This window comes from Haemaphysalis longicornis, unplaced genomic scaffold (genome assembly GCF_048455015.1).
Source record: "Haemaphysalis longicornis isolate Haplotype H1 unplaced genomic scaffold, Haemaphysalis longicornis Haplotype H1 scaffold_9, whole genome shotgun sequence".
NCBI lineage: Eukaryota > Metazoa > Arthropoda > Arachnida > Ixodida > Ixodidae > Haemaphysalis > Haemaphysalis longicornis.
The window spans coordinates 110,997,950-111,011,587 of NW_027526460.1; the positions used below are offsets into that span (position 1 = coordinate 110,997,950).

A 13,638-nucleotide genomic window follows, 5' to 3' on the forward strand; every position below is an offset into this window, starting at 1 on the left:
GACTCTCAGAGCATACTAGGAAAGTGTCAAATTCGAATGAGAAAACGTCAAAATTTGAACTTGAAAATGTCGACAGTATACTATTGATTAGAACAGGCGTAGGCAGGAATGTGTGAAGCCATTAGGCTGAACTGATTTCTTTCTGGAGCCAGTGTCTCGTATCTGTGGCACAACCTGGCCCCCAATGTGCAGAAGATAAGATGCAGGTTAATTCCACCCGTATGAAGTGGTCAAGGGGCTACGGTACATTTTCACTTTTGCTTTTCATGGCCTTCCAACAAACCAGTGGAGACACACACAGCACTAAAACGCCTTCGCCCCAATATTGCAGTATTGGGTCACACCCACACTCAATCCCAGAAACTTGATGTCAACAGTTACACCTAGTCTAACAATTCAAGCACACCTGCATAACGATTGAACCTAAATTATATAAATAAGAAATTACAAGGACACATAGGTTCTTAGAAAGACATGCCCGAAGTGTTCACCTTTCTACCTGTGTCATTCTGATTTTTTCTTCATCAGTGTGATTGCCCAGCAAGGTGCAGATGAAAAAAGTTAAAGCCATTCCACTCAGTGTGAAAGCTGGCGGAAGTGCAGAGCAGTGATTCGCCATAATGGGCTGTACCGCCGTTATCCGCTCACTGCTACCACCCAATGCAATTCAAACTTCCCGCCTTCGCAGTGCTCGTGCGCCCCCTGCCTGAAACTGCGCCAGTGACAGTTCTGTTCTTTTTGTGCTTGCTTTTCCTCCGTCATGTGCCAGCGTTGCACTGCCACTTTTTTTCGCTTACTATCGTAAAAACCAACCCAACGAGCATTCCTAACTAGATGAATGCAGGCGCTGCGGGTTAACTACGTATATTTTGCTTCAAATGTACCTGCAGTTTTCTTTGTGCTAAACAAGGGGGGATGTGTGACAAGCATCAGCGGTTCACGAGTTTCGAACACTTATGACTATATAAGCCGCTTGACTTTTGAAGCCTCCGGGTTACACCACGACAACAGCCACTAAGACGGAATGTCCTGAACGTGGCTCTACTTGGGTCCAGCGAGCGAGCTACGATGACAAGGCGCGGCCCTAAAGTGCTCTGCACTTAAAAGTTGGCTCTACACCACAAAGCACGACTGCAAATATTTGCTGGCTTCTCTGCACACTCTGTACCCTTGAATTAGCTTCTCTACACAACGCCAAAGCTGGACGAAAGAGACGCACAGCTGAAAGGGATAAACAGCTGAGAAAACTGCTTTACAAGTTATGCATTAGCTATGGGAAGGGGGAAGGGGGGAAAGAAAAAAAAAAGAAGGGGGGGGGGGATATAGGCATTGATGACATGCCCTATGCCTACAACTGCTCCTCCACTGATCCACTGGGATTACTAACACTATAACACTGGGAACCACTGGACGATACACCAAGCTAAAATTTAGTTAAAAGGGGCTCACCACCTACGAGTTAAAAAAAAAAGGGCGGCAGGCTGAAGCTGCTCCTGGACTATGAAGCCCTTCATAGTGGAGGGCTCCGGATTAATTAGAACCACCTTAGTATCTTCACTGAAAGGATGACGAAATCTTGACGCACGAGCGCGTTTTTGCTTTTCGCCTCCGTTAGAAAAGCAGCCGCCGTAGCCAGGATCAAATCCGCATCCTTGGGTTGCGGGTTCAACCCACACCTACCAGTCACACCAAGAATTCTGTGGTTTCACCCAGTGGAATCTACACAAGCTTTCCGAGGCATTGATCCACCCCGCGTAATTGTCAAAATGCCAGTTGCGCCCGCAGAAACACCCAAGCCGGTCGAAAGCACCTTTGAGGAAGAGGAGCCCAGAGGAAAGGGAAGAGAGAAGGAGAAAGGGTGTTCTCTCCCTCTGCACCAACCCACCTTGGACAAACTTGAGGATCTGCTGGTACTGCTCCTTGGCCTGGGACTCCTTGACCAGGTCGATCTTGTTTTGCAAGATGAGGATGTGCTTCAGCTTCATGATCTCAATGGCCGCCAAGTGCTCCGAGGTTTGCGGCTGCGGGCACGACTCGTTCCCCGCTGTTGAGAGGGAGATGAATAAAGAAAGAGCAATGCTTTTTCCACTCTAAAAGCCTGCCCAATGGCAAGGATCACTGTAGGCTGTTAAAATTGCTAAAGGAACACACAAGCGATTTTTGTGGAGTGCATGTCGTCTCGCTCGCATGAAAACCCACATTTTATATAGTGAGGCAAACACAAGGAATTTTTAAACAAGTTGGCGGAAATAATTTTTACTTTGCACTAAACTTTATGAATCTCTAAACTGGTGCCACGCAGTGTTTAAATGTGACACTACCATACGTACACCAACAGCTCCACTGGTTTCGATTCGAAAACCGCATAAAGGAATAGGGAAGAGTACCTTTTATTGCCATTTTAGCTGGAGGCAAGTTTTTAAACACCTTTTCTTCACATGTACATTTAAAAGAATGTTCCCGCAATGTTCCGCACGGCTCGCTCTCATCGTCGCTAGCATTCACTTTGGCAGCGTATGTAAGAGAGGTAGATCTAAGAATTCCTCTTTCAAACATTCAGCAAAAACCGTTTTGGTTCGAGGTGTTTAAAGTGATGGCCTTTCATTTGGGATGAAGAGCATGTACTCCACAAGAATCAGTTATCTGTACAGCCCTTTAAAGCATAAATTTTATACACTATTTTTATCTATAACCTGCAAGCTCTAGAGAAATACTGGCTAGATGTTCCACTTACATGACAAATATTTACAGAGCTGTTGCACTATGTAGCTCCATCAGAGACAATTTCTTGTATACATTTCTGAGCTGTCCTTGTTTCCTTTGATATCATAGGACAAACCACTGTCCACAGTATGTATGGATGCGCTCGTTCAATAGTCTTCAATTTTGCTGCATTCAAAGCCTTATCTTGTTGGCACTAGTACAAATTTTCTATCTTATTTGGGCAAAATACTAGCATTCCATAACATGAACTTCCATTTGGTGCTACCTATTTTTGCTTTGAGAACACCAAAACTACACCTGCAGTGTGGCTGCTTTTTCAACACCTTATAGGCCATAAAGACAAAAGACAGTATTCAGTGCATAGCTAATCAGAAAGTTAGGGTGGAATGGAACAGCATAAAACATTACGTAACTTCAACACACGCTGCATATAGACAGAAACACATCACATACTTATTTTTACCATGCCCACAAAACGTTTTGTGTAAAATCGTGGGGTCCGTAGGTTGTAAGGTAATGAAAATGGTTATGAAGACTAGGCTCTCCCCGTAACTGTTTGCCACAGAGTTGAGAATATCAGATTTGCAAATTGAAATTGACACTTTTTCAGCCTGACTATAGCTTGAATAAGCAGACACATATAAAAATAATTGAAGTTCAACGAAATTCTGTGGGTTTAACGCCCCAAGGTTACACCTGCACTATGACGTGCGCTGTAGTGAAGTGCCCCACAGTAGTACTCTTGTCCTGCATTCTAAAATCTCTGTTAACACTTGTAGAGGCAGCCCTGCTTAGTCAAATTGTATTGCTCCTCAATTGAGCCTTCCGTTTTTAAGCGGCCAATACACTTATCCCTCCACAAGTTTGATTAAGCAAGCCCAGTACAAGAAAACCTTGAGGTCATAGAAAGCATTCAGCTCCTCCTATTGGCCTTCAAGTTGAAAGAGCGTGGGCCATTGACGTGTTCTAAGAACTACATAACCAACAGATAAGCAATAAAACACAAGAAACCAACCAATCAAAAGCAGGGCGGCATCCATGACAGCCGCACCGTTCAACATGGTAGCCATCAAAATGTCGTGGCCAGGACAGTCAACAAAGGAGACGTGCCTGCATCAAGGGACAGAACGGCATAAGGCAAAGCGCGACCGCCCCCGGTCAAGCGAGGAATAAAATATGCTGTAGTCGCTGGTGGCGAAAAAAAGCGCAGGTGATAATTCTGGAAGGTAATAGCTACCACAGTTTCTTGCGTCTGTAGCCTCGACCTGAAACTCTGCTGACAACAGCTATACCTTCCCAACTGCTGTACGCACTGCCCACAGCTCACAGGGCTTGTTTGTGGACTGGGAGGACGGAGGATGAGAGGAGTTCCCTCTCGCTCCTCCCATTTCAGTTGCATTAAAGTGTTATCCTTTTCCCGCAGCTGCTCCAGCCTGCAAAACAGCCCTTTACATGGCAGGAGGCAATGAACAAAGAAAGGAAAAGAAGAGGGCTCAGTGACCATTCTTGTAGCATCACCTTCTGCCTCCATCCACTGCCTTACCATGCACTCCACTGACACTGTGAATTCTACGGGTATTAGAATTATTTCGGGTCAGAGTTGTTTTATCAGTGTATCTTGGGATGAGTGGTGTGACTAAAAGCATTAACACACATACACAAGTCTTAGTTCAGTTCATGTCAAGTTCGACAAAGAAATGAATTTGCGAAGGCTCTGTTTTCAGAGAACACCAGAAGTGCACTCCCTCATCCCACTACGCAAGCATGTGTCCAGTGGAAACCATGCACTTTTGCAATGCACATAATTTAAATTAAGATGAGTACTGCTGGTGTTTGTTTGTTTTGACACTTACTGTATGGTTTTTTATTTTGTTTTGTTTCCAATAATAACCACTATCGCGTGGCTCTCACCTGGCAAGGCAAGCAGGAGCTAACAAGGCATTAGCAAACTCATGATCAGGAGTGGCAAGCTTTCTCCTTAGAACAACCTGTCAAAATGTTCGTACCAGGCTTCCGACACATGCTATTCCCAAGTTGTACTCCGAGCTGCCATCTTGAATGCTTTTTATTAAAGTCTACCTGTAGTTCCACTTGGCCAGCTTGCCATGCCCAATTTCTGTTGCTGCTTTCAACTCGGGAATGCAAAGCGCCCGATTAAGAGATTTCGAGATTAAAAGATATTAGGAAAAAAAAAATTTAGAGAAAATTTTGATGATGATGATGGTTTGATTTTATTGGCGCAAGGCCGACACGGGCAAAGAGCGCCAAACAGAAAGTTATTTGATGAGGAGACAACACGAAATAAAATCAGTTAAAAACTATGAGTACGGCTGGTGTAAAGGGCCAGGGTGAAGAACAAAAGTGGTTAAAAAATAAATAAGGTGGCTGGTGTATAGGACCAGGGGTAAAGCTATGGGTGGTATGAGATGAGTTGTAAAAAGTGAACTTCTGATAGGAACTTAAACATGCGCTGAACAGAAAACATGGCATCATCTCCTAAGAAGTATGATGGGTGTGGTGGAATATGTCGTGTGTGTAGTTGAGGGAAGTGTTTGCGTCGTGTAGTGTCGAGTGCCTTACATTCTATGAGGATGTGGATCACGGATAGGGCCTCTCCGCACCTGCTGCACAGAGGTCTTGGAGATCCAGTGAGCAGGTGCGAGTGCGTTGCGTGAGTGTGCCCTATCCGTAATCTAGCCAAGGCGACTTCAGTGTATCTATTGCGTGTGTCGGTGGTGTATGGTCCCAAGTGTGGTTTTATTACGTGTAACTTGTTGTCGGTTTGTTCGCTCCAGTGTGTTTGCCATGTTTTGCGAAGTTGTTGTCTGATGTGTGGTTTCACGTCGGTGTAGGGTAATGTGGTTATGTCTACTGTATTCGAGAGTGTAGCAGCAGCGGCCATTCGATCCGCTGCTTCGTTCCCGGCTATACCACAGTGGCCAGGGACCCAGCAAAGGACTAGTTCAAATTTGTGGACATACACAGACATAATACCCTTGACTATTAGATTTACAACGTGATTTTTTGAAGACTTTGTTGACGACAATGCCCGCATGACACTGAGGGAGTCTGTATATATAATGGATTGTGGGATGTGACTTTGAAGGATATGATTAACAACAAGAAGTACACCATAAGCCTCTGCCGTAAAGATACTGGTATTACTGTTAAGAGTTCTAGTGACATTAAGGCCGGGCCCATGCGCCGCGCAGGACACAGAGGTGGCAGTTTTAGAGGCGTCCGTATAAAATTCAGAAAATTGATACTTCTGCTGCAAATACAAGAAGTGCTGCAGAATTGCACATGTGGGAGCTCGGTTTTTATCTACATGTGTGAAGGATGTGTCGCATGATACAGGGCGGAGATGCCATGGTGCTATAAAATCTGTTTGAGAACTTTGTATGGTGTCTAAAAAGGAGACAGAAAGCTCTGACGCTTCCTCTCTAACTCTGTAAGAGAAGGGCGCAGAGAACGATGGTCGGTTTAGGAGTAGTGCAGTCATAGACGTATCATAAAAAGCCGATTTAAAAGGATGGTGTGGCATAGATGAAATTTTAAAAGCAAAAAGGAGATCTGTGTATGCTCGCTGACGTTGTAGGTTCCACTTATTACACTCCACATAGAGGCTTTCGACCGGGCTAGTCCGGAAGGCGCCACATGCCAACCGGAGCCCCAGATGAAGCACTGGGTCCAGCATTTTGAGGGATGTCTTACTTGCTGACCCATAAACAACGCTTCCATAGTCTAATCGTGAACCTATCAGGCTGGTAACAACACGTAAAAGAAGTTGTTTGTCAGCCCCATATGAAGAGTGGGAGAGAACCTTGAGTATATTTATGGCCTTTAAGCATTTATGTTTAAGTTGTTTTATGTGTGGAATGAACGAGAGCTTTTCGTCAAGGACTACACCTAAAATTTTGGCTAGACCAGATTTTTTCATGCTCTCAAGTTAAAACGCCTGATGACAGGTAAATAATTACTATTAATCACTGCCCTGATCAACTGCAGGAAAAAGAGGTAAGTTTTGTAAAAGGTGGATGAAGCATTTGGAGTAGCAATATTTGTTACCCAAAAAATTGAAGACAAAAATTTAGTCAATGACGAAAACTACACAGAATGTTATCAAATGCAATGACGTATGTCCTAAACTGGCTGCTCAATTACAGCACACTTCACTAGAGCTTGAAAAAATATATATCTATATACTTATACTTTGCCCGCAATAAATGGCCCAACTGATAAAATTAACAAAAAACAAATCTAGCAGCCACAGTGATTTACCAGATAAAGCCATACAGAGTTAACTACACAATTTTCATAACACACGATGTTTAGAATTCTGCTGCCAGCATTCACAAAAGTACCCCCCCCCCCCCCTCTTCCGTTAGCAACAAAGTGAATTTATATAAGCTTGGTGGTCACAAAGGCTCAATTGTCCAGCACTGAAGAGCATCTTCTATAGCAACGCGCAAGAGTTTGCAGCAAGGTAATAAGTTCGTCATTAATTTTTTCACAGCTGAGCGCAACTTATGGGCACTGCAACAAGCCAAGCCAAGCCAAGCCAGACTGACCTGAGCAACCTGAACCGACCGTTGCAGCCGAGACGGTCGCAGGGGAAGTCGTCTTCTTTGCTGCTGCCGGCCGACCGGTAGCACGCCGGACGAGTGCACTTCTCGTCGTCACACTTGTATATCTGCCACCAAACCAAAAGACGCACGCAAGTAAATCAGCTGCAAGAGGGACCTCCACTGATTGAAGCTACAACAACAAAAATGCCTAGCCAAAGAGTCTATGAAGGTTCCTCCACCTAGGCTCATTACACAATTGTGTCCACTGTCAATGGCAGCAATGTGATGTCCTGAATCACCTACACAACCCTAGCTTGTGATTGTGAACAATAATTTTTTTGTGAGATTGATAAGAAAGAGTCTTTGTTCGCAATTGTGAATAGACTCCATAAGGAATCTCAAATGTCTTGATTGCTTGATTGATTGTGGGGTTTAACGTGCTGACACTACACAGGCGGTGAGGCGTGCCGTAGAGGAGGGCTCCGGAGGAATTTTGACCACCTGGGGATCTTTAACGTGCACCGAAATACAGGCGTTTTTCACTTTTCACAGGGATCTCAAATGCCAAATTATCTGTGACTTGGTCAGTGGCCGCAACTTCAAAAGAAACACTAGACAACTGAATGCGGAAATACAAATTGGGCCAGTGTTAGTGCACTTAGCCTACTGCCCTGAGAGTCGCAGCACAGACCTGTGAATTGCACAATTATTCACACGCATGGAAGGACTGCCCAATGGCCGAAAACAGACAACTACCGTACACTAATCAAAATGAAACAGTGCAAAAACTGGGCAGAAAAAAGAAACAATGTACGCAGCGCTTGTGCACGTCCCTTCTTTTCTCTGTCGCCCTTTTGCGCTGTTTTGCTTTGACATGCACCAACTCACCTTGCTACCACCTGCCCACAGTAAGTTGACAAACGAGCAACGCTACAAAGCCTAAGCGACAGCTATTTTCAGGGTGGTGTAGTTTAGAAGGGGTTATCTGCCTAACAAACTATACAAACAAAAATAAATTGACCCGTTTTGACAATCCCAAGCAAGTCTTCAAACAACTTGTTTCGTTTGCATACCTGCCAGGTTCACCAAGATGGCGTTAGGGAGATCCGATTGGTGGGGGGGGGGGGGGGGGGGCAAGGGGATTAGTAATAACAGAATGGAATTATGTGTATTTTAATTTGGTTTCAACAGAGCAGGTACCAAACCGTGGTGCCAAAACTACTAACAACTTTCACCACTGGTCACTTGTTAAATCTTCAATGTGGTTGATGCCGCCCTTTTCGGGAGATCATGGGAATACTGTTGAACATAAAAATGACGCCCTTGCGACACTTCGCCAAAAGAATGTGACCATGGGTTGCTAGACGTGGATGCTCAGAACCAGGTGCGATTTTTTCTGCTATGCTGAACTGCCTCTCGCATCCAGCGTTGCTGCGGTACTGACCGGTTATCCTCCTGCACACGACCGACCACATTTTTAAGCTCCTCGCTGATAAACGATGTCAATTTGTGTCGGATTGGATTGGCTAGTCAGGTAGCTCTGGTGCAATGTGGCCAGACTTGGAGGAAGATTTGGCAAAACATGAGTGTGTTTTCTGGCGATCGCACGATTGTACAAAACCAGCAAGAGTCTCCCAGGGAATTCTGGAAACCTGGCAGGTACGCATTTGAATCGCAGCCATCCTTTCCTTGGAGTCAGCTGTTTGACTGCACTTGGAAACAGTGAAGCTCAGTTCCCAGACACAAATTCGAAAACAAGGGCTGCTGCGGCTTATTCACAGTTTCGCATCGACATCAGATTTCTCGCTGTGACATGCTTCCGTTGCAAGCTAAAATGCATTCATTCAATGATAAGGAAGCCCTTTGTGGCACGAGACAGGAGACAGATCGGGCCCGTAGTCGTCAGTTCCCTTATCAGCTTTCACGCAGCTCCCTGTTAGGGAAATTCCCACTGAAACGCTACAGCAGCTTTCAGAAGTGGCTACCACAGCTTGCCAAGCTGGAATGAAACGGTGTACAAGCCTAGGATGCATAAATACTTAAGGGGGGACACTGGTCTTAAAACAGCCTGTTTTAATTTTCTAGTGAACTTTGTAAAACTTGTCAGTCTTGCTGCTTTTCTCCCACTGATTTCAGATATGCCATTATTTTCTCAGTAGGTCAATTAGTTCCCAAGATAATTAGCACTAATTAGCCATTTTTAGTCAAGCAATAGACAAAACAGTGTTGGTCATAAAACTGTAATCTTTATATTTTCCAATACTATGAACCCTGGTGAGTGCAATAATCAAAGCAGTTTTTTGATGCATCGCTTGGAACTAATTTTACAGCTCGTTAAACTTTGGTGTTTGAAATGGGCACTCAAAATGGCTCCTTGCCACTGGTGCTACCAAAGTTTAATGAGCTGTAAAATTAGTTCCAAGCGATGCATCAAAAAACTGCTTCGATTATTGCACTCACCAGGGTTCATAGTATTGGAAAATATAAAGATTACAGTTTTATGACCAACACTGTTTTGTCTATTGCTTGACTAAAAATGGCTAATTAGTGCTAATTATCTTGGGAACTAATTGACCTACTGAGAAAATAATGGCATATCTGAAATCAGTGGGAGAAAAGCAGCAAGACTGACAAGTTTTACAAAGTTCACTAGAAAATTAAAACAGGCTGTTTTAAGACCAGTGTCCCCCCTTAAGTACACTCCTAAAACGTGGCCACTTAAAGGGGCCATGCAGACAAAATGCAAGTTTGGTTGATTCGAAATATTGCCTTGCTAGAATAACACCGACACCCCTTTTAACGCGACGCAACTTCCCTCAAATAGGCTATATAATTCTGAAAAAAAGAGAATGGCCATGTGACCCGCTAGCTGATTTTCCGCACTAGAACCTATGACATATTTTTTTTTTGGGGGGGGGGGGCAGTTGTGCGATTGGCTGAGGCTTGCAAAAGCAAACGCAAGTTAAGCAGGGTTTATATAAGCTTATAAGCCATTTGTGCTTAAATTTAATGCATACTGTTTTTTTATAGCCAGAAAATGGTGGGGTAAACAATGGAAGTTACAAAAACACACGTAAAAATAGAAGTACCAGTGCCTACTGCTGTTGGTACTGCATGCACTATGCTCGTTGTAGCTGCACAGCAGCCCAGAGCTTTGGGGTTGTCTCACACAACACTGGCCGATTGGTGTGAGTGACATTGTCTTCGTGGCCCTGTTTGTCGAGCGTACTCAATGTTTCACGAAACGATTACAACTAACCTTCCCAAAAACAAGCCAGGTGCAAGTACGGTCAGAAACAAAGTGAGTCCAGATGGCAGTATGGTGGCGCCATCTCGGAGGATTTATGGTAAACAATGTGTCTTGCAGTTCGCTGGAGACTAAACAGCTCACCAATGTTTGCTTGAACACCTGCTCTGGATACGTCATCGTAGACGTCATGAAACACACGATTTAGCAGGATAATCGGAATTTTAGCTTTAATTGTTTAATTTCTCAGTGAAAAAAGCATCATTTGCTACCGGGCAAGTAAGTGCTGGGGTCACTACAAAACACCAAATCTTTCTAATAAAACAAACTTTTTTGTCTGCATGGCCCTTTCAACTAGTTTTTCTCCAACCTACTCGTAGCAAATCTCCAACTAAATCTCTGGATTTTTCTTCTAGATATTTCAGTTACAGTAGTATAATAAAATTCTTTGAAGTACAAAAACAGGACAGCTGACGCTACAATGCCATAGCCACACCTTCAACTAATATTGCAGAAGAGAACAGTGATTATTTCCCAATATCCATTACCCTCTTTTTTAAGCTTGTTTTGTAATATCAGGCCTAACCATAACTTGAGTGGTAACGTGAGTCCCCTGTACAACTGCACAACCTCCACCATGAACGTGTGCTGCCGCATTAGGAGAAAAAATAGTGGGTTTGGCTTTGCCACAAGGCAGACGGTTTGAAATTCCAACCATGCAGTGCCCTGAAGTAAGCAATCATCACCAACGTAAATATCAATACGTAAACTACTACGATGCAAACACGGGTCAAGTCCTCTTGTTGGGTAGAACTAATGCCTCCATTCTCCTTTCGGAAGCACAAGAGTGTTTTTGCAGAAAGCTCACCTTGGCATTTGCGTAACCAAGCTTGATCGTGATGTTGCGTTCAAGTTCATTCTTGAATCTGACAGTCTGCGCAAAGAAACAATCCACACTTACAAACTGCAAACGACATTGAAAACTATTTTTAAATGTTCAGTTTTTAATCCCATGAACATGCAAAACCATGCCGTGAATCCGTGGTTTTTGAGATGTTGCTGTGTAAACCAGTACTTTGCCTAGGTGCTTAAAAACTAACCTTCATGTTTACAAACCTAAATTAGTACAATATTTTGCTTTCTGACATTTTTCGGCACCTTAATGCATTTCAAGAACCAAACGTAGGCTGAAAGGGTGTCTTTTTTGCGAACTGATCGGCTTGATAAGTTGCCTCTACCTAAACTAGCTCTCGACTTACTTTAGGTGCACCTTTTCCTGACCAACATCACACGCTAAATCAGGGACACGGACGCGAGTTGTAAACATAGCCCAATCACATCATGATAAAGTTGTTCTTTACCATGAAAATGTCAGAGTATTTCTTGTGTCAGTTCGATAACTCGCAAATTTCATTACTGAGACCTTGAAGGCTGAAAACCTTTCTTTTTGTTTTAAATTTAAGGTGACACAGTTTATAGCCGTTACAGACTTTGACTTACTACAAATGATGCCTTGTATAGTTACAAACAAATCACTAGATCTGTCAATTCACCCTTCCATTTCCATTCCACATTTTGGGTACTTTAGTGAGCTCGTCGCAAATAGCCAGCCAGGCGGCAAGCGTATGAATCTCACTGACAATCTCACTTTCACTGCTGGCTGTTGTGTAAATACACAAGTGGGCAGTAAAAAAACGGCAGCTCTCGCATTCTTCACCATTATTCTTTTGACTTCATTCGGAAATCAAGGCAAAACATTTGACCACAACCGAAGCAGAAATGGAGCATTGCCTGAATGCAAGAATTAAGGCTAAGCTCGCAACTGCTAATTGATACTTATGGCATGCTTTTTTTTCTCCAAAGTAATATTATTTAAATTTTCATGAATGACTGTGTTACTACTTTTGCATGGATATCACTGAACTATCAGCAATACTGCTGTTCTCAAAGTCCTTACCAACTGCCTGATGATTCAACGAACTAAGTTCATGCACTTTGCAAGCAAATCGCGCCAGTTTTCTAGTTCACTTTATAACAGAATTATTACGCACAACACAGAGCGTTGCATCACTCCTGACGACATCTCGACAACTGCCGATAGTTCGTGATAACAGTCGGCTGAAATGATGCAACACCACCAAACCGGCGCACTCATGCAAGCAGCAAAGTGTGATGTGTAGAACTTTCACTTTATGCCAGCGTACCCAATACGTTAACTTGGATGGTACGACCTAATCGCTATGCTGCGTTCCTCACCTGCACACCAGAAATCGCTTTCACCACCGTCGATTTCCCGTGGGCGACATGGCCGATTGTTCCTGCGACACGAAACGTTTAGCAAACAATGAACGGCTGCCAAATTGCGCTTGTCGACAGCCCAAAGATCAAATACGAGGGGTGCGTACCTATGTTAATCGTTGCTTGTCTACTGATGACTTCGGGCGTAAACGGTGTCAACTTGTTGATGTCCTGAAAAAGATCAAAACAAAGAAACGATAAGACGTCAGCAACAATCCTAAAACAAAGCGCAACAGGTCTACATTTGCTTAGTGGCAGTTTTGTCCTCAGGTAATTTGGTGGCCTAAATGCCTAGGTTCAGCGGCAGACATCAAAAAACGTCGCATACAAGTCGCAGCACTCACACACATACAATCACAGATGCTTCTCCGCATGAAATAACTAAATACCTATTCAGTTTGTTGTAAAATGATGGCATAGGCAAGATCTATTTATCCGTTGGTCCGCGTGCAATGACCTAGGAAAGCATATGCTGTCGGAAGGCGCCGACTATACATGACACATTGGGCAAACCGGCGACATGCCGGCGACACGTGCGCATACCGCGCACTCATGTAGAACGATGGATAACAGTGATAACGGAAGAAGGTGGCCTATCCTTGCGATAAATGAGCCACACAACTTCTACATACTAGTTTGTCGAGGTCCTGTTTCATTAAATGGGGTTGCCCCTGAGGTCTCGCACACTCGCCACCCGCCATGTTGCTAGAAAGAGTTGGTTAAAGTGAGAAAAGTAAACAGCAAGTTAAAGGCAACATTTAGTACTAAACGTTTACTAAGACATCAACAAAATACTAAAAC

At 43.8% G+C, this 13,638-nt stretch overlaps 1 protein-coding gene across 1 annotated transcript in view; it reads right to left on the reverse strand.

The window, feature by feature from the left end:
• Eif2gamma (eukaryotic translation initiation factor 2 subunit gamma) overlaps positions 1-13,605 on the reverse strand; it is a 42,932-nt gene extending 29,327 nt beyond the window's left edge. Inside the window, exons 1-7 of the mRNA XM_077684388.1 lie at positions 13,470-13,605; positions 12,945-13,008; positions 12,796-12,857; positions 11,408-11,473; positions 7,296-7,417; positions 3,740-3,834; positions 1,886-2,044 (exon numbers count right to left, since the gene is read on the reverse strand). Of these exons, the coding sequence (XP_077540514.1) occupies positions 1,886-2,044; positions 3,740-3,834; positions 7,296-7,417; positions 11,408-11,473; positions 12,796-12,857; positions 12,945-13,008; positions 13,470-13,538 (637 nt within the window). The 5' untranslated portion in view covers positions 13,539-13,605. The remainder of the gene's footprint in view (positions 1-1,885; positions 2,045-3,739; positions 3,835-7,295; positions 7,418-11,407; positions 11,474-12,795; positions 12,858-12,944; positions 13,009-13,469) is intronic.
• Positions 13,606-13,638: the final 33 nt, after the last annotated feature.